General features: G+C 39.1%; 1 protein-coding gene across 4 annotated transcripts in view; it reads left to right on the top strand.

Annotated features, from left to right (window-relative positions):
• Positions 1 to 27,044, top strand: part of MPPED2 (metallophosphoesterase domain containing 2) — a 166,871-nt gene that overhangs the window by 79,700 nt on the left and 60,127 nt on the right. For all 4 annotated transcript variants that reach the window (XR_013156883.1, XM_077114281.1, XM_077114283.1 and 1 more), the window contains exon 4: positions 6,130 to 6,355. Coding sequence is in view for 3 of the 4 variants with exons in the window: in XM_077114281.1 (XP_076970396.1) it covers positions 6,130 to 6,355 (226 nt within the window). In the remaining variant the exon portion in view is untranslated. The remainder of the gene's footprint in view (positions 1 to 6,129; positions 6,356 to 27,044) is intronic.

Here is a 27,044-nt window from a genome sequence, read left to right as displayed (position 1 = left end):
TTACATATTTGAGATCACCTGAAAGAATAATGGTCTGGGAGGTAAAAGGGTTAGATTCTCTTCCTACTTCTTTCACCAATTTAGCCTGCAGCTTTGCTTAGCTATTGTTATCATCTCTTTGGCACTCAGTTTCTTTATCAGTGAAATGGAGTTGGATAAGTCAGCAGTTTTTCCTTTCTACTATTGTTTTTTTAAAGCCAGGAATAACTCCCTTTAAATGAAACACCCAATTATGAAACAAAGGAAGGCACCAGTGCCCTGGTGGACAAGGGAGCAGCTTCCCTCCCTTCAGCCCCTGCCCCATCCGTTCCTCTACTGCAAGCCTGGAGAGGCTTCCCAGGGCACAGCTTTCAAACCATCCGATCAGGGTGTCTCTGAGGCCCCTAGGCTCCTGCAGTGTGGTTCATGGGCGCCGCTGTAGGTGCCACATTACAACATCCAGCATTTGAACAGGAAGGGAGGCTGTCCTGGACACAGATTGCGCTCTTCTTGTCTTAAAATTATTAGCACTTTACATCAGACATGTACAATATCTGAAGATCTTAATTTTTTTTTTTCTGTTCCTCTCTACACACTTATAGAAGAGAGCCACCATCTATATCTGTGAAGGAATGGGGATATTCCAGACGAGGTAGTTGCTTTCAAGAGAAACAGAATCCTACATCATCTATCACAGACCATACCATTGATTTGTGAAGAGAAGGCTGGTCCTGGCACATTTATTTGAGATGCATTAAATATTAGAAGTGATGTGGACAGCAGGTGGGGGAAAAAAGTAGCACGCTTGGGGTCCACATTGTACAAAGTCAGAATGCTCTTGACAGAGGGGCTGGTGTGCGCCATGTGCAGACGGAAGGGTCCCCGTCATCACTTACAGATCCTCATGTCTTAATAGCCCTAATGATCCTTTCAGTGTTTTAAAAGACACTTTGGACCAAGGCAATCTTGCCTTTGGCAAATCAGTTTGCTTTCCATCTTTAGAAGCTTTTCCTAGAGAGTTATGAAGTCACACCTGGTCCCAGGACATGATTCAATTTGCGGACAAACTAGTGATTTGGGGGATGGCATTTAGGAAGGATAATAAAAAAAGAACACAGCTAATGTTTATTGAGTGATATAGTGTCTAAAACTACGTAGGTTCTTTATATGCGGTATCTTGTTTAAACCTCACCAATCTTTGGTGGGGGTGGGGGTGCGTTTATTACTTTCCTCCATTTACATAAAGTGTGGTTTGGAAAGGGTTAGTTGGCGGGACTGGAGTCGAGGGAGAGAGAATAGGACACTTCTTGAGGAAGGGCTTCATTAGGGAGAAACTTTCCAAGAAAGTTCTTCATCAAAGAGTCCATTCATTCCTTCACTTATTCAACATGTGTTAATTGTGTGCCTGCTGTTTAGAAGGTACTGAGTTGCATACTTTCCATCAAACAAGGAACCACAGGCCACAATCCATGCTTTCAAGAACCTCATTTGTTTAGTGTACAAGTTTTAGCAAACTTTAGCAAAATTTAGCAAACAGCTAAATTACAAAATGGGGTAGCAATGGTTAACATATTTGATAGTTTATTTCATGTAACATATTTGATAGTTCATTTCATGCATACATGCTTTGGAAACTTCATCTCATTCTATCTTCACCGCAACCTACGAGGGAGTGCTGTCATTGTCTCCAGTTTACAAGTGAACTTAGAGAATACGCGTAATCTTGTCCAAGGTTATACAGCTAATACTTGGCAAAACCTGCAGTTTCTGGTCTTCATCGCTGTGCTCTGTCCACAGGTTAAATAGTAATGGTTTAAAATTTGAATGATGAAAACCAGAAATTTGAGAAGTACATACAATAAGAAAAAGTAACTAATATCTGTGGAAGTAAAAACGAAGGAAGCGTGTATAATAGAGAGAGCTGAGAAGGAAATGGGACCAAAAGGGGACTGAGGAAGGGGAGAAAAGAAGGAAGCCAGGGAGAAAGAGAACGTGGAAAGTGTAGTGTAAAAAGCCAAGAGAAAAGATCTTTTAAGGGCAGGTAAGATGTCAGTGGGGGTTGAGTACTGTGATGTGATAGACAAAGGTGAGAATTGAGAAAAAGCCTTGACTTTGGCAGGAAGTTATTATTTAGTTTCAAGGGACGTTTTTGGAAGGTAATAGAAATAGGAGCCAGATTGCATTGAGTAAGTTTTAAGTAATCGTTTGTCTGTAAGTTGCTAAATATAATAATACAAAGGCCACACGAATGTGGTAAGTAGGCCAGGTATGAGAAGTAATAGGGAGTGGTGAGGTGTGTGGCAGACTGAAGATTAATTTTGCCTGATCTTTGATTTCCCAAAAGAAGCTGTAAATCCAAAATTTATTGTGTGATATCTGCTTATTTCTCAATGTTAATAAAAAAAAAAAAAGAGGGTTAACCTTAATACATCTGTGAGCTAAATTTGGCTTACCAGCAGCTATTGGACTCCTCTTCCCAGAAATTTAGAAGTGAAATGAGGAATATCTCAAAGAAGAAGCAAAGTCAGGAAATGTTTGGGATTGTGTGCCAATGAGCACGTGTGGACATGTGGGGGTCAAGGGTTACTTGTTTGTTTTCTTGGATGGGGATTAGTACAGGGTAGAGGGAAACTTGTTTGTAAACTAAGGAAGAGGAGTCAATAGAAAGGGTTTCACAATATCAAAGAGGAAAGATATCTGACAAAGGAAAGGCCCATCAGGAGTGGGAGACCGGTGTTAAGAGGCCAATGGTCAAAAAATGAGAAGATACAAACAGGAGGAGTAACTGGAAGGTGAAGACAAGGACAGAACTCATCCTGCCTCCCTCTGCCTCTGGGGTTAGAGGACACACCACAGGCTGAGGGAGGGATCTGGGGGGAGCCGGAGCTAAAGAAGAATGTTTTCCGATGGCTGCTTTCGGGAATGGGTGGTGGCAAGAGTGTGGGACAATTAGAGCTGTTGAGTAACTCCAGGGACCCAGTGATGGGTGTGATTTTTTTTTTAGTTGTTAAGTGAGCACCTATTTGTGTGCTACTACTAGCTGTAAAGGTAAAGAATAGAGTAAGACTCAATTACTGCCTCCAAGAGCTTATGACAATGGTTTTGTTTATAGTCTGTAGCCCTAACGGGTGCTGATGGACTATTTTCCCACATTTCATTCATTCATATACTGTGAATCGTTCATTGCCATACCTGTAGATTACATGAACTATTGTTGCTCAATAGTATACTAAAATCACCTTTTCATTTTAAATAGAAATATTAGAAAAATAAGCTTTTATGATTTTACTTACATTGTTATATTTTATTTTTCCAGATATGCATTTTAAAAACATACAAAACTTTTTGATATTTTGTCAAAAGTTCATCCCAGTTCTTCTAAAATAATCCTGTATCTCACCAGCTTGGTAAAGATGCAGCTGGTTAGTTGGTAGAGTTTTTTAGGCCAGAGTAGGGATTTTTCCCTGTATGTATGGTCTTGCTTTTTTATTCAAACAGATCAGCTTAGATGGCCTGATTTGAATGAAATAAATAAAGGCAGATTCTTTGCCTGACAATTTTTAAATGATGCTATTTGAATTCCAAGAAGTTGAGAACTTGACTACAGAGCCTTCAAATTAATCTACCAGGGAAAAACCCTAAAATGCCACCTAGTAACAGGAGATTTGTCAGCTGCCCTCCTTATACTTTTCATATAAAACATAAAGGTTGGCAGATTATAGATGAAAGGTCAGTGGAGCAAAGAAGAAAATATGTCAGACAATTTCATAACATAGGTAACAGAGGATGGAGGGTAGAAGCAGCTCTTGGATTTTCAGAAAGAGATGAGTTTGCTGGCGATGTGTAAATATCACCACTGTTCCTGCAGCTATTTCTTTTGTTGGCTACTTCTTTATACTGAGTCTCCAAAATTTGATTTAGGAAACACCAAAGAGGGTCTGACTTCTGAGGAAGATTTGCTTTGTAGCAGTTTACTTTAAAAAACAAAACAAAACAAAACAAAAACTTGTCTGAAGGAGGGGGAAAATGTCCATCCTTTGCCTTGTCTCTCATGTGCCATCCCTGAACCAATGTGCTAACATGAAGGGGAAATAGAGACGTGAAGTCCTCTTGCCAGCACACTGGTGCCTAAGGAAGGGTTTGCAGTCAGTCCGTGATCGTGGCTGATGATAGGGGAACTGGGCCACTCCAGCATGATTTAGACAAGGAGAGCTGCACAAAGAATGCACTCAGGTAGAACCTGCTTTGGAGCAGGTTACCGTCCAGAAAACCTTACCGAGCACTGTTGGATCTGGAGGTGCAATATCGGGCCCGTGAGGTCACAGAACCGTGAGATTAGAGTTGAGGGTATCCCACAGACTTCCAGCATGTGCAGTGTGGGGACGTTGTGGCCCTGTTAATGTATCTTTCATCTGTACTTTATGTGCAGGGAGTTGTGCAGAGATACCACTGTTCTATCCGAGAAGCTTGCAGTAGACTTTGCACTCCTATTGCCTTGTGTCAGTGCACATCAGAAACTCGCATAAATATGCATTTGAGGGAGGCTTCTGACTTTCCTGTGAGCTTTTCACTGCAGCCTTGCAGATAAGTGAGGCAAAAGACCTAATACATAGCGCTGTGTGCTGGTAATCAAGAATACCCATTTCCTTCTGTTGAAACTTGATTATAGCATTTTTGTTTTAATCTGTCTGTAGTGTTATTTTCTGTTATAGCACGTTCCTCTCTCTCTTAAGCCTCCCCATCAATGCATATGCAATTTTATCACCAACTTTAGAAACCTAAAAGTTAAAATCGAAAGAAATAACAGAACATGACAAGACACAATGGGGCAGTCCTAAAAACCAGCTCTGTATTAGCAGGTAAGTAGCAGTGCACTGCTGAGACTGTGAGAAAATTTGTCATGGGGTCATTCATGTGTAATCTGCAGTGTGCGTTGCTGAAATCCAAGTAGACATATGGCAACCCCTGCTCTCCCCCCTCCAAAAAGAAAATCTCTCTCTTATTGAGCTTCATTAGTTAAATCATTGACTCTGACTTGAGGCAAGGACCAATTCTTACAAGAAGTGTATCCAATTTCCTGCTAGTTGCAACTTTAATTCTTCCTGGAATAGCAGGAAGCAGTAATTTTTTGCAGTGGAACCATGAGTCTCGGGAAGCAGGAATTATAGACACCATTGTCCCCACCCCTTTTTCCCCCACATAAAATAAAATAAAATGAGCAAAAGCTTAGGGGTGATGCTTGAGGGATGTGTAGTGACTGAGTAAAGGACCTTAGTTTTAGGATGGGGACAGCTGCCTGGCACAATCTTCCTTTGGATTTTGGTTCTTCTAGTACTGCGGTGAGTTATTAATATGTATGATCTGTACTTTATTCAAACCTTATAAATCTATGCAGAAGTCTGGTGTTTGGGTTTTCCTTTATAGCCTTCATTCTTCTTCCCAGAATTATCTCATTTTGACCGGGAAACTTTTGCATAAAAAGCACACACCACGAACTCCGATTTCCATACCATAAATATTAAAAGGGGGTTAAGCTTTAGAGTTCCTTCTCCCATCCTAATGGGAAGAAAATTAGCCTTCTAATCAGGGGGCGATTAATAACGTTCTTTTGATTCACAAGCCAAACAGTAAACTTAAAATAAGACTTGCAATATGACAACATACTGGTGCCTTTCATTTATGTAAATTGTGGAATTCTTGGCTATGCCAGGTCTTTTGTATGAAGGATATACTAAAAATCTAGCAGTTATCCAGGATGCTAAGGATAGTTGGTTGGCTTATTGTTTTGAGGACCGAACCAAGTCTAAACCTTTTCTAAAGGATCATGCTTCAAGTGGTTTTTTTGCTGGAGAATTATAAAGTGTGGTTTCATCGCTGTGGCTCTGTAGCATACAGGAGATGAAGACAGAACTAGAGAACTCAATGTCTTCGTAGCAGACTTTTTGCCTTCTTGGCAGCTTTCTATCTCTTGTGTTGTCATTTTTGTTAGCGTAAAAGAGTAGTCATAAATTTTGAATCCCATGGAAGTATGAAAGGATGTGCAAACTATTTCATTTGGGTTTTGCTGCCTGCTAATCACGCCGTCCCGGCTGTTGTACTTTGTAATGGGAAATGAACGTGCTAATTGGTGCTCTTTTTTTTTCCTTTCAGGAAACCTGCCATATGAATATAAAATAGTGATTGCTGGGAATCATGAACTGACATTCGATAAGGAATTCATGGCAGACCTCGTTAAACAGGACTACTACCGTTTTCCCTCTGTGTCCAAATTGAAACCAGAGGACTTTGACAATGTTCAGTCGCTCCTGACAAACAGTATTTACTTACAAGATTCGGAGGTAACAGTGAAGGGATTCAGGATATATGGTGCACCTTGGTAAGTGTTAATTCAAAGAGTTCTCCCCTCTGGTTTTATGATTTGGTGTGTTTGCTTGTTTTGTAACTCAGCAGTAAGAAAGCATGATCCCGATGTAAGTACATTAAATGAAAATGATTAGGGTAGAAAGAAACCTGATTGCTGCATTCTCCAATAAAACACATATTCTGGTCCTGCTGCAAAACGCAGAGCTTGATGTTTTCATTTTGATAGAGATTCCGTAAGGAAGATGGATGTGAGTAGGGCTTTGGTGGGTTTGTATGTTTATATGGCTCTGTGTGTGTGTGTGTCTGTGTGTCTGTGTGACACACAAGGACTTGGGGAAAAGTCACCATGTCATCCTTCACTCACATTCCATCAGCCTTAGGTAACTCGGTTCCCTCTCGTTTCACACTGGAAGCAGTCATCATATATCTCACAGCGGAAGTTTCTCAAATTTTGCAGCAGATCAGAAGGATGTGATTTGCTCCTGAGAAGTACAGTTTTCAAAGCCCTGCCCCAGAAACCTCCGTGGTTTTTCCTTTGATGGAGCTCAGAAATCTGTATTTAAAAAAATCTTTCTTGATGAGGTTGATGCACAGGCAGCTTGGATGTTACTGGTTGAGAGCTCAGTACTGGAACTCTCCGAACTAAGGCTTGAAGCAGGAACATATATCTTTTGGGGCCAGACAGGAAGCATTTTGATCTTGGCTCTATCCAGTTGTCGGTTGTCTGGTTTTAAAGAAGTTATTTCACAAAGGCTAAGCCTCAGTTTCCACACCTCTCTAAGATGGTGAAAATAATACCGACTTTAAAGGGTTATTGTGAGGATTAAGCTAGGTGATGTTGGCAAAGGACTTTGGAGAGTGCCAGGTAGTTTGCTTTGGGTGATAATTATCATTTTTCTGCTCTTGGCCCCGCCACTAAGCATTTATGTGAATGCTGTGAAGCCACTTAGCCTCTCAAAACAGTTTCTTCACCTGTAAAATGGGAGTATTAGAGGTGATCATCAATATCAGATGACCCTAGTACTTAAAAAACACTTTTTTTCTTGAGGGCTCTGTGTGTATATAGAGCAAAAGTTCTAATCTTTATTCTCTCAATATGGGAAAGTACCTCAGTCTTGCCCCAAGAGGAATAACAAGTCTGGAAGAGGGCAAGCTGAGGGAAATCAGATTGTCTGCCCAACTCCTGATTTGCCCTGTGTGGCATAAACAGTTGAGAGATTCTCTGAAATTTTTTTTTTCTATTTTAACTACTGGGTAATTAGGAGGATGGATGAGTGTGCGTAAGAAGTAAATTTCTGCTTAAAATCAACCTGACAATAATTGTGACCCCTTAGCTGGGTGTTACCGTATGCCAAGCACTGTTTAAATTCTTTATACCTATGATCTCATTTAATCCTCAAAATACCTTTAGGATGCGAGCACTATTATGATTCTCATTTAGCAGGTAAGGAAATTCAGGCACAGAGAAGTCAAGCAACTGCCCAAGAATCACACAGCTAAAAAATGGTAGCATCCCAATTTTAACCTAGAGAGTTTGACTTCAATGTGTATGGTATGATTGGGGTGGGGAGAGATGGTGGCATAGTAATCTGCAGATTCACTTTATATCCAGCTTTATAAATGTTTATCAATTTAGTTTTTATATATGTGAATGTGGTAAAGGGTAAGAGAATAAACCGTGAAAATATGCCCTATCAAACTGCAACCTGAAAACTGATCTCAGGGTAATGTAGGATGTTGATAATAGCATTTCTTGGTAAAGGGCAAGAGAGAGTGCATTTCCAGCTTCACAGTCCAGCTCTTACTGACCATGTGGTAGTTGAGGAATGACCTCTGATTGCCAAAGCTCTACATTCAAGTTAAGGTAACTTTTTCAAGATTTTAAGATGATTTTGAAAAATCTTGAAAGGGCACAGAACATATAAATCCATTCGTGAACAAGAAGTACTTTCAGAGATCCTTGGATTGATAGTTGCTGAAATAATGACAGCAAAAACCTTCTTCCATTATCTGAGTAGTCTCATATCTGTTTAGGGTAGGGGTTAGCTAAACCAGGTTACGGCCATGATGAATGGGGAAGTGATTTGGGGTCTTGAGACATATCTTTCAGCATCTCAAGATGTATAAAAATAGTAATTCAAATGTGTGATGCGATTGCGAATGAGTCATTTTTGGTGGTGGACTACATCTGAGTCTGATTGATGTCACTCAGAGTCTTTTTTGTTAAATTTTAACATTGAAAAGGGTGGTAAAGTCAAGGAAATAGGTAGCATGAGTCTTTTCAAGTGTTATCCAGAAGTTGTCTTTAGAGATGATTTTCTGGGATTTCCAGAAACCTTGAACTATTCCAAACCTTGCATGTCTTGACCATCAAGAAAATCTTTAAATGAGATTTGTCCCTGCTTTGTAATTATTGGTATTGACTTTTGACCAAGAATACAGAGGTTGACAAAAAAAGTAAATTCAAATTCATCATATATTTGGAGGGCATCAGTAGTTTGGATCTATGAAGATGTTTTGTTGAAATTAATATTCCCCAGGACTGTCAATAATCTGAACATTGATTTAGGAATGTCTGCATTAGTGTAGCATGTCTGTACAGGGAAGACAGGATTTCCCAGCTCTACCACTCCTCCAGCCCTGGGACTTTGGGAAAGTTTCCTAATCTCTCCATGCCTCTGTTTGCTCATCTGTAAAATGGGATAACAACATAACTTCACTTGTGGGTTGTTACGGGGATTAAATAAGTTAATGCATTCATAGTACGTAGAGAGTAAGTACTCTCCTGGCAGAGAGTAAACACTTGTTAAGTGTTAAGCTGTTAATTCTAGCAGTGGACTGTTGGTGTTTACAATATGCTTTGCCCTTTTGCTGACTTTCCTAAGCAGTCTGTTGTACTAGGCGACAGACGGGCTGGGTTCCAGAACTAGTTCTGCCTCTGGGTGCATCACTCAACGTCTCTCAACTGCAATTGCTTTCTTAAAATAGGAGGGGAGTGATTTAATCTCCTTCCCATGCCGCCCAATTAAATAGCCACCAAGTTTTGAATCTTCAAAGCGAATATATGTTTTGGGGCATGCTTGATTTTTTAATATCTTGCACATTTTTTTCGTCTCTTTCACTTTTAAGAAGTTGACTGGGAACCAAATTTAGGGGCGCTAATATTGAAGCCACCACTTTTCTCCCTTCAGAAGTTAAGGTCTGTCCCCTCCCTGAAATTCACCAATAGGTGAATGCCTGCTCAGTAACTCAAGAGATAGTCCTACCCCCCAATAATGGAAACTGATTGATTTCCACGCATTTCCAATGCCTTTTCTTGAGGATCTTAAGTTATGATTTGCTGATGGTTGCTACTGGTTTTAATTTAAAAACAGAGATCAAAATAAGAACCCTGGTACTAAGGATTTCCATAATGGGGAAGGTTTCTCAAAAATGATTACCATCAGACCAGGAAAATAGCTTTAACCCATTTATTTAAAAAATATAACTGTGAATTGGTTTGGCTGCAGAAAAGAGATATTAATCCCTGTTCATGACAGATTTATAACTTGTAGTACAACTGAAAGTTTTCTAAAGAACCGAGAGAATTAAAGTAGTGTCTCAATGTACAATTTACAAGAAATTTGTATGTGAAAAAACAACTTAAAAATACACCAGAACATTCATGTGTATTTGTAATTGGAGTGTTCTGTGGTGCTTACTAGATTCCCCAAGGAAGATTTAAATTTGGTTTGATGGGTCTGGAAAAATTAAGTGGCATAAACTGAAGAAGTTGTATGTCAGATGCCATGTCCTGGAAAGAGAAGGGCTGGCTTTCTTGGAAGTAGGGCAAGAGTTGATGAGTTTTCCAGGGCATCCCTGCTGCAGGAGACTTTAAAGCAGATTTTGGGGCTTCTGTCTATATTTCTTCATCATCTGGTTCTTGCAAGAATCTTGAAGAAAGGAATCAGGCATGATGTAATATCTTTTTTGGTAGTAACAGTTCATCCCACCAACAGCTTTGCCTAACTTTTATGGTTATTATTGTTGGGTTTTTCTTTTTCTCCCTCTTTGGGGGGCTGGGAGAGAGTGTCCTGTGGCCAGGCACTTAGGTCAGCCTTGGTCTTTGCTTTTATTGACAAAAAAATCTCGTGGATTTCTTGTATCTCTAGCACATTGGTTCTCTTCCACCAGGTTGGCTCCTGTTTTCCTATTTGTGACTCTCTCTCACCTCTGTAAAGTCTTCTCCCAAACTGAGTATGATTAGAAAGAGATGAAATTCTTGGAGTCAAGTATGAGCCCCCATGTTAACTGTTTATCTCGCTGGGATTGAGGGAGTGGAGTTATGAAATCATCTTTGTGCTTTTGGTTACCTACAGCTGCCTCTTTAGCCAGCATTTTAAGTGTGTGCAAGTTTTGGGCAAATGCACTTATGGGACTTGGCATTTAAAATTGACTAGACTCTTCTTTTTCTGATTTCAATTGCTCTTTTGATACTAAAATACTGTGTAGAAGAGAAATCTGGTACTAACCGAATAGCAGCCAAACTGTAAAAAGTAAAAAGTCCATACACCCCTGACCAGAGTGGGGCAGTTGTATTGTTCAGCAATAGCCTGCACCTTGTTCTCCTCTGAACAGAGATACAAAGCTGGCCTCCCGTGGATTTTAATGAATATGAGTGGGGTTTTCCGATGTCCAGGAATTTGATCTTTAGGCTGACCAAGGGATCAGGAACAAAAAGAGCACTTTTTCACGTTGGAGTGGACCCAGGTGTAATTTGTCAGATTTAGTAACTGTGGAGGAAGTACCTTAACTTCTGCAGCAGGAAAATTAGACTGAGCATAATTCTAAAATGGCTGAAATAGCAAGAGGAAGCCCGCTGAATTGCATTTTCAAAGCAAATGTGAGCAGAATTGTTCCCCTCCTCCCTTCCCTTCATTTGGTATCATAAACTTGTTGAGTTCATTCATTCATTTAGATGTAATTTCCTCAGCATTTTTCATCATGGGAGTTAAGTGTTGACTCCCTCTCTGCAGCATTTATAATTGTGTTTACACACAAATAGCTACAAGGGTGTTCACGTTTCCTTGTTCTGATCAGTGCAGTAGTACTTTATGTTTACCCTGTCAGAAAAGCTTCAGATGTTTTTATTTCCAATTATAAGTTTTGCAATGCATCATGTATTTTGCTGACAGTCTTCAAGTTCTTGAAATAGCGAGCAAATTAACAGCAGATATTGAGTGAGAGGATTAGAAAACCAATTGGCAACTTGTATGACAGAATTCAGATATGAGGATGGGTGGAATGGACTCATTTATTTTATTTTCACAGTCATACTTTGTAATTAACTTGGGCCAAAAAAGAGAGAGAGAAACATCTCCATGTTCAGCAGAAAAGTCCTTTAGAGCTAAAGAACAAGACTACGCAAACAATATTGATTCTGTACCACATTTTCAAGGATTCTGGCTTTTATTCAGGAGGGTTCAGGGACAAAGGTATCAGCAGGCAAGAAAAAAAAAAAAAAAAGGGAAAAAAAAAAGTCTTGTGTCTGTGTGTTAAACAAATACGCACTCTGCTTTTACACGAGTCTGTTTAAAGGCCCAAGCTAGCATTTCATTTTTCTTGGCCTGGGGCCTGTAGACTCTCCCATTATGAAACCTATGGCTGTTCTGCCCTGGTCTAGGGTTTCAGGGCTCTGTTTACATTTTTGCCTGTTTCAGAATGCAGCTGACTGCTCTTAAAGCCACACGGGATCACGTTCACTTCTGGTATAACTGCGGCTCAGTTTATTTGAAAAAGAAGAGAGCCAAACCAATCACTTTGCCTGCAACCTCCCATTGATAGCCATATCGGTAAATACCATTTCAGAGCCTGTTTATGCAAGCTTGCTGTGTTCTTTCCAGCCTGTCCCTCTCTGCACCATCCAGCTCCATCTTTCAGGGCTCTCCGAGTGCCTTTTTCTGATGCGGGAGTGGCAGTTTTACAGAAGACTGTGGAAGCAGTCAAAGACATGTTCCTGTGCCTTCAGTTAGGCTTAATATTAACTATTGGTATAATTTAAATGTTTGCGTTCGTGTTTTGAGAGCACGGTTCAGTTAGCAAAAACAACGATGAATTTACATTTGCATAGTGTATTGTATTCAAAGAACTTTCACAAGTGTCTTCTCATCTGGGCCTCACAGCAATTTGTTGAAATAAACAGGGTATTTACTAATAACAATACTTAATAATAGCCAGCACTTACAAATACGTCATTTCCTAGGTGCTGCTCAATAGTGCCTCCTTTTGACAGAGAAGTGGACTGAGGGAGAGAATGCCTGACATCACAGACTCGGTTTGGGGGAGAGCCAGGACTAGAATCCAGGTTCCTCATTTTCTTTCCTTGCTGGAGTTCCTTAGACGAAATCAGAATATCCCACTAACCACAGATGCCCATCTGCTCCTTGACAGGAGCTAACTTAGGAAGTGGCTACTTCTCATTTTAGTAGACGTGGCTGTTGGCATCTCATTGCAAAAGGGCACACAGCAATCCAGGCCAGCCCTCTTCCGGGGCTCTCAGGATTAAGTGGTATTAACTGGGGGGGCTCCTATTGAGGGAAAATGATGTTGAGGGGACAGAACAAAGGAGCAATCTGGCCTCTTTTGCATAGTGTTCTCTAGAGACCAGAGCTTTAAAAAAAAAAAAATCTGTGTCCCAGTGTGTTGTGAGACATGGGGCAGCTCTGTCTGGCCCTGCTACCCCACAGTGACAACTTCCTTTCCCTCTCCACATGCATCAGGGAGGCATGTGTTGGTTGCACATGGCTTTTTCTCTCTGAAGCACCATGCAGCAGCAGCCCTGGGTATGTGCACCGGGAAGCGAGAGCTGAGCGTGGGCCCCACTGAGGTCACACTGGGCCCGGACCACCCACCGTGCTCTGGAGAAGACCTCCATCTTCACACTGCCACACAGCTGCCGGGTGGTCTTTCGTTTTCTCCTGTGATACGAACAAGCGCCTTCTTTTTAACCCAGAGTTCCTGCTGGCGGGCAGATGGGGATTATAAAGTAGATACACGCTCCATGAAGGCAGGGACTTTGTGTTTTGTTCTCTGTTCAGAGCCTAGATGAGCCCAGCGCTTACCATATAGTAAGAGGCTTCCTATGGAGACACTTACTGCATCTCCAGTTCATATCAGCTGAATAGATGGATGGATGAGGCTTGGCGGTGGTAGTGATGTGCCTAGGACTGATGAACTGAAGGTTTTACAAAGATGAGACACCAGTTGCAAAAGGAAAGAGAGTACAGTTATCCATTCCACATTTCAGGGATCAGGAGTGTGATGCCCCCGTGATCTGGAAAATCTGTATAAAAATTTTTGGCCCTCTCTTCACACCAGAGAAGTCTGTATTTTTCTCTTTTTTCTTTTATGGAGTATTTCCAGCACCTTATTGTAAAATTTGGGTTAAGAATTTGGCCATACCCTATATGTAGGTCAATGTTAAGTAAAAATACTCTATGAAAAAGAAATTTAAAAATACTGAAAAAGTATGAAAATTTTTTAAAAAATGAAACAAATTTGATGAGAACAATACTGAACATACTGCATGTAAAACAAAAGACATTTAAAAAAAAAAAAACAACTGCTGTGATTTCCTCCTGGTACTCATCATTAGCCCGTGGTACATCTCTGCTGACCTTCACGTGTTGTCTGCAGCTTCCGCAACTCCCCCTGCCCCAAATTACCATTTAATTTCTATGCTGACCCATGATAAATTGAAACTGCGTTAGGAAAAGTAGCAATGTGGAAGAGAGAACTGTATCTCCAATACAATGGTAAGCGTAGTCATGAATCTACAAAACGGAGAAAGAAAAGTGGTAGAGCAAAAGGGAACCAAACAAAACCCTAAACTACATCTGTGGGTTTTGTGAGCATACTTAGACGCTTCTTGAACATTCAGAAATACAGAGAGCATAGCATCTCTTCAGGTAAGCATGGATTAATAAGGGTGGGGAGTGGGAATATTTAGACAAACCTGACTTGGTAGTAAGAGTTTTCAAAGAAAAGCTCCACCAGTATGTTTAGGCTCTTCATCGTTTCTTGTCCTCAGCTGCCTTATCCCTGTGCTCTGAGCAGATACAGAAATTGCTATTCGAGTTAGAGACCGTCTCTTCAAAGCTGTAGTCCAGGTGGTTAGCGTAAAGTTTGAGATGGGCTCTCGGAACACCCTTTGCAGATTATAAACCTACTATCGAACATGTATTTCCTTTTCTCCATGGTTGAATTCTCAGAGTTGGCTTGGAGTCATGGTAGATTCTGCACTATTTGTTTCAAAGCTGTTTGACAGACCTGGACTTCTTATTTTTGCCCTGAACTGAATTTCTCCAGGTCTCACCAGCTGGTGAGTCCAGCAGCATCGCAATAACGGGTTTAACCCCTATTTGTCAGGTTCCAGTCCCTGCTGCTGCGCTGCCCTCTCTGCAGTGCACTTCTCCTCTACTTCAGGTGTGCTCCCAAGGAAGTCCAGGGAACTGCCTGGTTCCTTCAAACCCCCTTAGGATCTGGGATGAAGGTGAGCTGGGCTTTAGAGTAGACGATTAGCACTGCCGCTTCCACTGGGTGCTCTCCATTCTCCAGGTACCACACCCACATAAGCACAGATGCACCTTCTGATGAGCCTGCATGCCCACTGTATTAGTTAGGTTCTCTGGAGAAACAGGATCAACTGGGAACACTCACACATATAAAGTGTCTCACGTGACCACGGGAACGCAGAGTCCAAAATCCGCAGGGCAGGCTGTGAAGCCGACAATTCCAATGGAAGGTCTGGATGAACTCCACAGGATAGGCTCGCCGGCCGAAGCAGGAAGAGAGCCTTTCTCTCCTGAATTCTCCTTAAAAGGCTTCCAGTGATTAGATTGAGCATGACTCATTGCAGAAGACACACCCCTGTGGCTGATTACAAATGGAATCAGCTGTGGGTGCAGCTGACATGCTCATGATTTAATTCTATGAAATGTCCTCATTGTAATAGACAGGCCAGCACTTGCCCAACCAGACAAACAGGTACCACCACTTGGCCAAGTTGACACACGAAACTGACCATGACACCCACCTTGATTGTTCTACAGTCGCGTCTTAATAATCAAAGCCACGCTCTGTTCTGTGTCCAGCTGGGAAGAAGCCCCCTGCCATTCTAGGCTGCGATGTCTCTCACCCTCTCAGAGATTCATCTGAAAGTCCATGGGACACTTGGCAGGGACCAAGCTGTACCGTGCTAAGCAGAGAAACGTCCCCTCTGAAGGCTAAGGATTTGTTGAAACTGGGTTGAGCCGTTCTTGCTGATTTCCTGTTCTCTTAGACCAACATTGCTTGGGCTGACAGACTTCTGGCAAGACTGTCCCGGCAGGAAGAGATACCCTGAAAGGTCTGATGCCAAGGCTAGACAAGGCTTAAATAGCTGTGGTCCTGTTCTACCTACTGAAGGAGGAAGGCAGTGCGTTATAGAGGTCTGCAGCTTTAACCTTTAGAAGCAGACTGTCCCCAGTGGGTTTAAATCTCATTGAAAATTCATGTACCCAGTTTAGTAAACTATGTAATCTCTCTGAGCCTCCGTGCCATGGGACAAATGGGTATGCTAGTTATTATAACTGCTATTTATTAAGTACCACTCACATTAGAGGTATCTTATGTATCATTATTTGTAAGTTTCATAGCAACTCTGTAAAGAAAGTAATATTACCCCCAATTGGTGATGACAGAATTGAAGATTAGAGAAAGTAAGTAACTCACCCAAGGACTCTGACATTGTCAGCAGTAGAATTGAGATTCAACCCCAAATCTATTTGGCTTTAAAGCCTATTTTTTCACTATATATAGTACATTTTTCAAAGGATTAATATGAGATCATATACGTTAAGTTCCTGACAAGCAGTAAATGCTCAATAAATATTATTTTCCTTCTTAAAAGGTAAAGATGGTGTAGAATTTTCATTATGGTCATTTTTAGGTACTTGTTTTTGTTTGTTGGTTTGGTCTTTTTCTTTCTTTTTTTTTCTTTTTATGGTGGAATACCACAGTAAAAGAGGAAAAGGGGGTAGAAGTGAGCTGAATAAGAAGCTTTGTGTAGGAAAACGGTTGCCCCTCCTGTGTGCGTGCACATACGGATATATATGCATGTGACTGTGTATTTATTAAAGAGAATGTCGTACAGTTCTTTGCACCACAAGTTGCTTGTGATTTGAATAAGTGGAAACCATGTAGGAAAGGAACCCCATATATCGGCTGCATTTGGTCAAAAGGCATGGACGAGTAAATACAAGTCTCTGTTAAATGAAGACAAATGGGCATTTTTCAGGTCACTTGCATGAAGTATCATTTTCATTTTAAATATATGAATAACACTTGGCTGTGCGTTTTCACCCAGGAAAAAATAAAGATGGTTTCGGATGGTGAGTATAAATTCAATGTGGAATGTTACATAAGGGCTGCTCAAACAGAAAGTTAGTGGCAAATTCGAAAGCCTCTGGGTTAGCAGAATAAATGTATTCAGAAGTAAGAGACCTGTTTGTGTGTATACATTTCACAAAGAGCAGAAGAGGTGAGCTGCAAATATACATTAATTCAGGAGAGTTTAAAGGAAGACTGTTTGCCTAAATATCAGATAACATCAGTTTGGTTAAATTACAAATATGTTTACTATAACTAATAATGTCCAAGAAGCAAAAACTGGAATTAAATGGCAGTGAGAAAAGAAGCACCTGGTATATAAAGGCAAATTGGAGGAAATGGTTAAAAACAAGCCTAGATAGGACTCTTACCAGAATAATATTTCCCAAGACAGGATCTGTGATATTTATTGGTTAATTTAGGTACTTTCAAGTCCAGTGTCTTAGCACGGTGAATTTAGGATGAATCACCTTAAATAAAAAGTGGCTAAAAGTTCATATGAACCTACAGTAAGTATTATAGACATAAGTAAAACCAATGCTGTTTGTAAAGGAAAAGAAAGGTGAGTGTTGACACACTGATTTTCCGTTCTTTCCTAAAATTGGCTTTGCGCTTCTTTTATACATTAAGTACAAAATGATTACATATGAAACTAAGTGCCTGTGATGCCTGACTGGCTTAATAAATGGGAGTTACTTATTTTTCTCACTGCATTTCAAGCTCTTGTTTGTATGGCAATTCTGGGACTTATCAGTCTTAAAAACTGAACCCAATAGGTTATGTTGACTTTCCATGCCACACAAGCCTTCATGAGCTTAAGGAATTAGCTAGGAATAACATGTTTCTAGAAAGAAGGTTGTCAAAGATAGAAACAAGAAAAAAAAAATCATCTTCATGATTTTAAAGTCCAACTCCCAAAATCACTAGCCATAATAAGAACCTCTTTTTATTTTGAAATAAGCATCAGTAGAAAGAAAAAAAAAAACCTTCTTTGTTCTGTTCAGACCAAAATTAAAGATGCTTGACTAAATCCTAACCAGACATTTTTGATGGAAAAACAATTTAACTAGTTGGGAATATGTTGTTGGGCTGTAGTAAGCTCTCCACTTCCCCAACCCCCCACCTCCACTTCTTATTTTTGTTCCTTTCCTTGGGTGTTTTGATTTGAGGGAGGATAATTGTGGAAAAGAGATTAGTTTAAAAACCTCATAGGCCTCATTTTTGGGTTTTACTTTTCTATTATTTAAAGAAAACATAAGAAGCATTTGAGAAGAGACCATTAGGCTCTGCTGATGATGTCTCTGTTACTAAACGTTCCTTAACTGCTTTCCCTTGTTTTCAGACCTGGCAGCAAAGCCTAGTTCATGTCCTTATCCAAATTCAGCCTCTCTTAATAAGATAGAATTCTGAAAGGAGAAGTACATACCTATTGGGACAGCAGAATGAATAGGAAAAATGAAAACGGTGTGTGTGTGTGTGTGTGTGTGTGTGTGTTGCTGGTTCTGACTTTTGTGCTCTTTTGTAGCTGTTAACGGGAGGTGAACACTGTTAACTGGTTTGCAAAGCAGCTTCGAGGCAGCAAGGGAATTCTCAGGGTATCAAGTGCATTCCTACATTCAAACACTGTATGGCTGTTCAGTCTTACTAGTAAAGGGGAAATCGGATCCCAGGGGAGGGTTTGGTTTTTTAAGGTTATTTTCCTGTAAGGATTACCTTCTGATCAGAAATGCCTGGGAGAAAATAGGATTGGTGAAGAAATTTTGAAATTTGGCTAGCCTGTGTAAACCACAGCATTAACTTTGTTCTGAGACTTTGTCACTGCTGCTATTTATGAGTTGCCATTATGAATGTGATTTTGCTTTGTGGATTGTGGCAATAAACAGAGTAATGGGATTATTGATACAGCAGTATACAATTATGCCAGAGAAAATCCATTGTCTTTGTCCCACTCTAAAAATACTGAATCAAATACTCTTTTTTTTCTATACTACACCATAAAGACTTTGGTCTTTCTAGGGTTCTACTAGTGAAAGTAGAGAGAAAGATAAAAGGAAAACAGTGCGGGAAATCACCAAGGATGGAAATCATGTTAAAACTAGACATTTCAGTTCCTAAAGATTGTGCTTCCCAAGCTGTGTAAACTCTCTTCCGTCCAACCGGATACTCAACATAAATGAACATTTGACAATTCCAGTGAAAATATTGGCACGTTTGTGGTTGTAGACATTCAAACACTAGCATCAGCCATCACAGAGCAATGGTTTATTTTCCTTAGTATATTTAACAGTAAGCATGTTAAAAGCCTTATCCCCATCAAAAATATTCAGAGGGATCATGGCAATATAAAAAATGTATAAAAAAGGTAATCTGAGAAGAAATCCACCGAAAGTATAATGGTGATTTTTCTCTGAATAATGAGGGTTATGAATGTCTTTTTTTTCCTTTCATTCTACTTTCCTAGGATTTTTGTACTCTCTTACGGTGGTTAAGTTTTATTTTTGCCACCAAGGGGGAATAAAAGGGCCACATTCTCTAGTTGTGAAATGCGCATCCCTGTGTAATTTGGAAATTGATTCACTTAATCCTGACTTTATGCTGTTGTCTTGTATAAAGCTTGCATCTTTGGGCTTGCACGTGTGCACACGCTTCACAGGTGCTCCATTAAATGTGCGAGAGGCAAAGGATGGGAGGGGGAAACGTCTGCCTAATCAACAAGTGCTGGGACTTGCCACAGATTCCCCAAAACACCCAGAGCCATCCTTCATTCATTCAGCCGCGGGATTTTGGTTCCTCTCTAAATCAGACTCTGCAAAGGATGGAGACCCTCAGGAGCTCGTGTGGTGCTGGGTTGGCTGGTAAAACCCAGACCTGTTTGGTACTGGGTTTTGCTTCATCCCTGAAGATGACAGCCTGGGACTGTGGTCCCTGTGTCTGGCTTTACAGGATGTGACTTGAGTCAAGGAAAGCCTGGTGCTTACCTTTGCTCATTTGTATTCCAGTGCTGTAGCCTCCCCTCCTCTAGTGTGTCTTTGTTCTATTAATCTGCAAAACAGGGCTCGACTTGTTATTAGTCCTTGGAGCTTGTTTCTATTAATCAGTCTGCAAAACAGGTCGACTTGGGCGCTTTTGTTGAAGAGTTTAATGCGCTCTCCTCATCAGGCTGCGTCCAGACTGCCCGTTTGCCGTATGCGGGACCAGGCGACGAAATTTGGTTTCTGTATGCTGATTGCATTGTCAAGAAAGAAAATGCTGCCTGCAAAGACAACAGGAAAATGCTAATGTAGAACTGTAGTGTTCTATTTTGGGAGGCGGGAAAGTTTATAGAACATAAAACTTGTGTAACCTGGTCGTGGTGTATAAATCACACAACAGTATAGTTAATCGGAACAGAAAATAAGATATTATTCATATCCGATAGCCTAGAGCATGGTGTTAAACCGAGCTTGCTGGTAATAATAATTATATGTATATTTGAGATATAATTCTTTTTTGTTGCTTAAAATGGAGACAGATTCCTTTTAGCTATAATACTGGGTACTTATTAGGAAGACCCAACACAGTTTGGTGAATTTTCTTCCTTTTATTTCTTTCCACCCTCCCTTTAGTGCCAAATGACCTTGCCACAGATTAAATTTATTCTACTTTTATGTGGGGGAAACCCTGTATCTTAATTTTCCTATCTTCATTATCAAGGGGTAAGCACTGACCTACCTGTGGATGCAGAGTGTGGGTTAACTGAGTGAGGATTATAAATTGCTTTGTAAAATGCTCATTATCACCATTTAAAAAATTCTCCTAATGCTAATGTGTGAAGGAAAGCATTCTCTGGAAAATAATTTACATGCATAACTTTTCCTAGGGGCAGCAGCCTTCTAGGAAAAACACTTTTCTCTTGGAAGTTGCCTTTACATCTCTAAAAATTTTTAGCACAATTCAGCATTCATGTCTGTTGAAATAACTAACTGCCCTCCCCCAACCAAAAAAAAAAAAAGTCTGTTGAAGTATATGCAAGGAGCAGACTGTCAGAGTCCCAAATTAAATTTGTCATCAGTGATAAATTCAGTGCTGTAAGATACTTTAATAAGTGCTCTGGCTTGATTTATTGGTTTTGTTAGTTAGCAGGAGTATATTATGTCTTGTACAGAACTTAGCAGAAGCACTTTCTGACTAGACCTTCTATGATTGAAAAAAAAAAGGGAAGTCTCATTTTAGGCATGATGGTAATTATTTTAGTACTAAATTGGAAGGTAAGCACACCGCAGATCTGTCATTAATATTAAAAAAAAGGAAAGAAGAAGAATGTGAAAGGAAGACATTCAGAGTTCTAGCTGTTTTTTTTTTTAATGCATACTTTATTTGCTTTGTGTGTATGCAGAGGGAGAGAGCATCTAGGCTGTTTTTACTAGTTGGGGCTTAAGTTGCAAATCCTTGCATATATAAGCACTAATGAGTGTCAGGATTCAGCTGCTAATTTGAAAGTCTTTGTGGCCCTTTCACCCCAGACACTAGCAGCTCCATTAGGCGCTGCTTTGTCCAGCCTGACCTTTGCTGGCCTGTAGATCACAGCTAAATACCAACATTACGCGAACACCCTCCTGGTTGAAACAGTCCAGACACACAATTCCTTTGGCGCATTATCTTATCAGAATCTGCTACTGACATAAACTTGGGTGCCCCCGTAGCTTGCCACCTAATTAGGATTACCTTCCCCCCAAAAAGGCCCTATTTACTACCCAGTGGGAATTTTAGAGCAATTAGCAAATTTCTTTTTCTGCTCCTTTTTAAAAAAAGTACACCTTTATAAGACAGCACAGCTTTTAAAATGTGTTTGGGGTTGCGTCAATGTCAGTAACTGGTAGTTTTGTTTTGTTTTTTCTTGACTTGAGGAAATGCATGTAATTTATTATTACTGACAGCAAATAAGAAAAATAAGAGAAAATCGATTTTTTTTTTTGTAGAAAGAGTCTTCGAGAATGCACTCTTCTTGAAATCAAATCATTTAGTAAGCGGATGAAAGGGTGCTTTCTGTTCTTTTGTTCTCTTTAGCCATCCTGAGAAATAAACAATTGGACCTGATTGTCAAACATTTGAACTGACCTTTATTTTCAGTGATATTATTTATAGATTCTCTTCCTCCTGTTCCCAGTTCTCAGAGAAATTACTCTGCTTTAGGTAAAAAAGAAAATTGTCCCGTATCTGCTACGAAACAGTAGTCAGATGACGTGTCTTTTGGCATTGAGTGTAATTATCCACCAGAAAAATAAATCTTAAAAAATTTCTTTCTTGTCATATCTAGACTTTCAAGCCAGGTCTCTGGTGATTTTATTTTGAAGTGGTTTGAATGCTCCTTCCTTTTTATGGAGAGTTGTAAAATTAGAGATGGAAAGAGTTCTCTGGTTGCATCACTTTTTCCACCCCTTGGCCAGTGTGCTCTCCCTCCCTCAGGCATATTCCCTGGTACTCCATTCAGCATAGTTTAAGATAATAAGAACAGGGAGTTTCTTGGCCAACTCCCTCTGGGAAAATGTCCCACGGTTCTTGACATGTGGATGTGTTTTTAGGCATACAGGCTGGAACTTTCTCCTGCTTTGAGAATGCATCAACATTCTTACTTTCACATCACTTTTCTTGTTCCTTCCTCTTAAACCTTCAGAAATTTTTCCTTTCTCAGCCAGCCAGCCTGTATACGTTGAGAGCAAAGACACAGTACACTACAATTGTGCTCTTATCCTTACCGTGCAAAATAGCAACATTATTTAGGAGCCTTTCTCATTATTAGCCATTCTTCTAAGATGCGCCTAAATTTGAATGGTCCATACATTTTTCCTATAAATGATTCTCATAAATCTTTAGCCAACTCATAGACCCTGTAATTAGAAGGTCTCAGAATCTTGTTGGTTTTGAGAATGTTCAGGAGTCTACAACAAGATAAGAACTCAGTGAACATTTGTTTTGGGGTGAAAGAATTCGATTAATTGGAGTCCTTGGTTTATTATACACTTCTCATCATTGGTCTATCATGTTATTTAACCATTTATGAATAACATAGTGATCATCCATTAACCCACACCAAGCCAGAGAACCTAGAGCATTAACAATAATTTGTATCTACCCATATGCTTTACCCCTTCTTATCCCCTGCCTTCCGTTAACAGGCATACATTATTCTGAATTTTGTTATCATTCCTTTATTTGTTAAATTCCTTGTATACATGCATGTGTGTGCACACACACATAACTAAACACTGTATTACTGGGTTTGATTTTGAACCCTACAAAAAGGATTTTATAGAGTTCTGTTTTATTTATGGATAAATAAGCTCCTAACAGATTGACCCTCCCATGAACTAATATAAGCTCTGGAAAATCATACAAAAATAGCTAAGGATTTTTGAGAGTAATAGCAGGTAGATTTTCAAGGGTTGCTGAAATTCGGAGGAAGCAGCTGGCATGAAGGGTTTTACCTTTCTGTGATTTTGTTCTGAGTTTGGTAGAAATCTCTCCAGTTGGGGAGAGTTGCAGCATGGGGTGGCTAACATTCCAGTAGAGAGCACATACTGTGCTTGGCAGGATGTACCATTGAAAGACTCAGCGTAACCAGGACTACCAAAGAGTGAGGTGGAATCCCAGAAGAAAAGAGAGCCAGATAAGAGAAATACTAAATTCTGGGTGTAAACTCTGCCCAACTCTCTGGCTGACCCCTGAGCCATGCATGTCTAGGGAAGACCGAAAGATCTGAACTGAGATCTGAGCCACTGCCCACTACAGACATGACAGAATTTAGAATTTGAGTCTAACTGACCATGTTAATTGTGGGCTGAAACAAATCATGAACACTCTTCATAGGAATGTAACAAAATCTAGTGTCTCCACAACATAATATTCACAATCCAGGGTCATCTAACATGCAAAAAGCCAGGAAAATGTGGCCTATTGTCAAGGGAAAACATGACAAACCAGGGCCAATTTTGAGATAACTCAGATGCCAGATTTATAAGACAAAGATTTTTAAGCAGTTATTAAAATTATACTAGGTTAAGAGAAAGAAAGTATGCTTATAATGAATAAAAAATTAGGAAATATCAGAAGTGAAATAGAAAATAAAGAAGCAAATAGAAATTTTGGAACTGAAAAAATATATCTGAATATAGAACTCACTAAATGGCTTTAAAGGCAGAATGGACTAACAGAGAAAAGAGTAAACAAACCTGGAGATGGATTAAGAGAAATTGTGTGATCTGAAAGAGAATGAAAAGTGCCAGAAAAAATAATGAACATCTTTAAAACATATAGGATAAAAGAGAAAGGTATAACATACAGGGAATTGGAAGGAGAGAAAAAAATGGGGCAAGAAAAAAAAATACTTGAAGAAACAATGGCCAGAATGTTTCCAAATGTAATGAAAGTTAAATTTACAGATTAAGAAGCTCAGGGGACCCTAAACAAGGAAAATATGACAAAAATCGTGCTTAGGAACCTTCAAACTGCTGAAAGCCAAAGAAACTGAGAAGATAGTTAAAGAAGCCAGATTAAAACAGCATTACATACAGAGCGACAGTGGCTGAAATTGTTTTAGGCTTTTCAGCAGAAACATGGAGGTCAGAACAAAGTGGAACAGCTTCTTTAAAGAGCTGAAAGAAAAAATTGTAAACTCTAAAATCTACATCTGATAAAACCTGAAGAATAAAGACACATGAACAATATTTTTCGATAAAGTCATCATAGAGCATTTATTGCCACCAGACCCATACCCTAAGATGTGCTAAGGGAAGTTGTTCAGGATGAAGGGAAATGATACCAAAGGGGAAGCTCAGAAATTCGGTGCTGAATGAAGAGCACCAGAAATGATTGATATCTGGGTGAATATAAAAACCTGTTTTCCCACTGACTTTCTTAAAATCCACGTAACTGTTTGCTTCATAATGCCTTGTGCATATAACATATATACATGCAATAGGTACGACAGTTATAAGGTAAGGCAAGGAAGCTCACATGATTGCAAGAAATGGTGCAATTTTAATTCTTTGTGGATTGTGAAATGTCTAAATAATATATAATGCAATCCCTAGAGTAACCAATAAAAATATAATACATGCATATTATGTATTATATAATTATGTAATACTATGAAATATATACAGATACAAAAGAGGTATATCTAGAAAGTCAATAGATAAATTAAAATGGAATTCAAATAATACAAAAGAAAGCAGGAAGGGGGAACAGAGGAACTAAAAATCAGAATTCAAACAGAAAAGAAATGAAAGAGTAGCCTAAAATCCACCCATATGAATAATTACATTAAATGAATTTAAAAGGCAGATATCATCCAGATGGATTAGAAAACAACTATATGCTCCCTACAAAAGACATAGTTTAAAATATAAAGTCACAATTTTAATATAAATGTGGACTTTAAATATAAAGACAAATAGATTCATGTAAATGGTTGGGAAAAGATTTACCATGCAAATGATAAGAGTGCTGGAGTGGCTATGTTACTATCAGGTATATTTAACTGTAAGAAGAGTATAATCAAAGATAATAGTGGGCAGGCGATTGTGGCACAGCGGCAGAGTTCTCGCCTGCCATGCTGGAGACCCGGGTTCGATTCCCAGTGCCTGCCCAGGCAAAAAAAACCCAACAATAAAGACATTAATAAAGATAAAACAATCAATTCATCAGAAAGAACTAACAGTAATAAATGTGTAATTTATTGTACCTTCAGAATTCATGAACCAAATATTGGCAGTATTAAAGGGGAAAGTAGACATTTCCACAATCCTAGTATAGGATATATTAGCACCTCTTTCTCATTAATTAGTAGAAAAAGTAGGTAAAATTCAGTAAAGCATAGAGAATTTGAATAATTTTATTAGCCCCCTTAACCTAACTGATATTTGTAGAACACTTAACCCAGCAACTGTAGAATATACATTCTTTTCAAGTACACATGGTACTTTCACCGAGATACACCAATATGCTGGATCATAAATCAAATTTCAATAAGTCTAAAAGGATTGACATCATACAGAGTGTGTTCCCTGAACACAATTTAATAAGAAATCAAAAACAATAAATATATCTATGAGAACTCTAAATATTTGGAAATTAAACAGCACACTTCTAAATGGCTTGAAGAAGCAATCACAAAGGGAATTGTTTCAAATTGAATCATAATGCAAATGCAACATATTAAATTTGTGGGTTAAAGTTAGAGCAGTTCTTAGATGGGAATATCTAGTTTTAATCCTTATATATTAGAAGAAGAATAAAGGTTTAAATCCAGTTAGCTTAGGTTCTATTTTAGAAAGCTAGAAAAAGAAAAAGCAACTACAAAGTAGAATGAAGTAATTAACAAAGTTAAGAGGAGATATCAATGAAATAAAAAGACAGAAAACTAACAAAGCCACAATTTTAAAAAGATCAATGAAAATTGGTATACCTGTAGGCAATGATTAAGAAAAAATAAAAGAGAACATAAATCACCAATATCAGGAATAAAGAGTTCTTACTATGTATATTAGGAACATTCAAAAGATAATAGAATATTATGAACAATTTCATGCCAACAAATTTGATGATTTAGATGAAATGGATCCATATTTTGAAAAATACAATTTACAAAACAATTGATACAAGATGAATCAAAATTTGAAAAGCCCTATTAATGAAAGTGAATTCATTTTCAAAAACCTTCCCAACAAGAAAACACTAGGCCCACTTGGTTTTACTGGTGGATTTTATCAGACATTCAAAGAAGAAAGAATGCAATATTCCACAAACTTTTCCGGAAATTGGAAGATTTCCTAACTTGTTTTATGAAGCCAGTATTAATAGTAATACCAAAGCCTAACAAAGACATTACCAAAAAATGATAGAATGATATACCTCATGAACATAAACACAAAAATTCCTTACAAAATATTAGCAAATCAAGTCCAACAACATATAAAAAGGTTTATGCATTATTGCCAATTTAGGTTTATTTCAGGAATGCAGGATGGATTTAATACTCAAAAATGAATCAACGTTAGATAGAGTGCTCTGGCAGATGTGGCAAAATATTACAAGCGGGTGGATCCTAGGTCTCTGGGTGTGGTTTGGGTTGGCGTTCACTTCTGGAGTTTGTATTATTTTTGCAACTGTCCTGTAAGTTTGGAATTATCCCAAAGTAAAAAGTAAAAAAAAAGCCAGTGTAATCAATTGTTTTAACAGAATAAAGGAGGGAAAAGTATGTGATCATTTCCATAGGTACTAGAAAAACTATTTGAAAAAATTCTGTATGCATGTAT

Source organism: Tamandua tetradactyla, chromosome 8 (assembly GCF_023851605.1).
Source record: "Tamandua tetradactyla isolate mTamTet1 chromosome 8, mTamTet1.pri, whole genome shotgun sequence".
Taxonomy (NCBI): domain Eukaryota; kingdom Metazoa; phylum Chordata; class Mammalia; order Pilosa; family Myrmecophagidae; genus Tamandua; species Tamandua tetradactyla.
The sequence above is the reverse complement of the archived record's forward strand: the minus strand, read 5'-3'. Positions and strand labels throughout refer to the sequence as shown.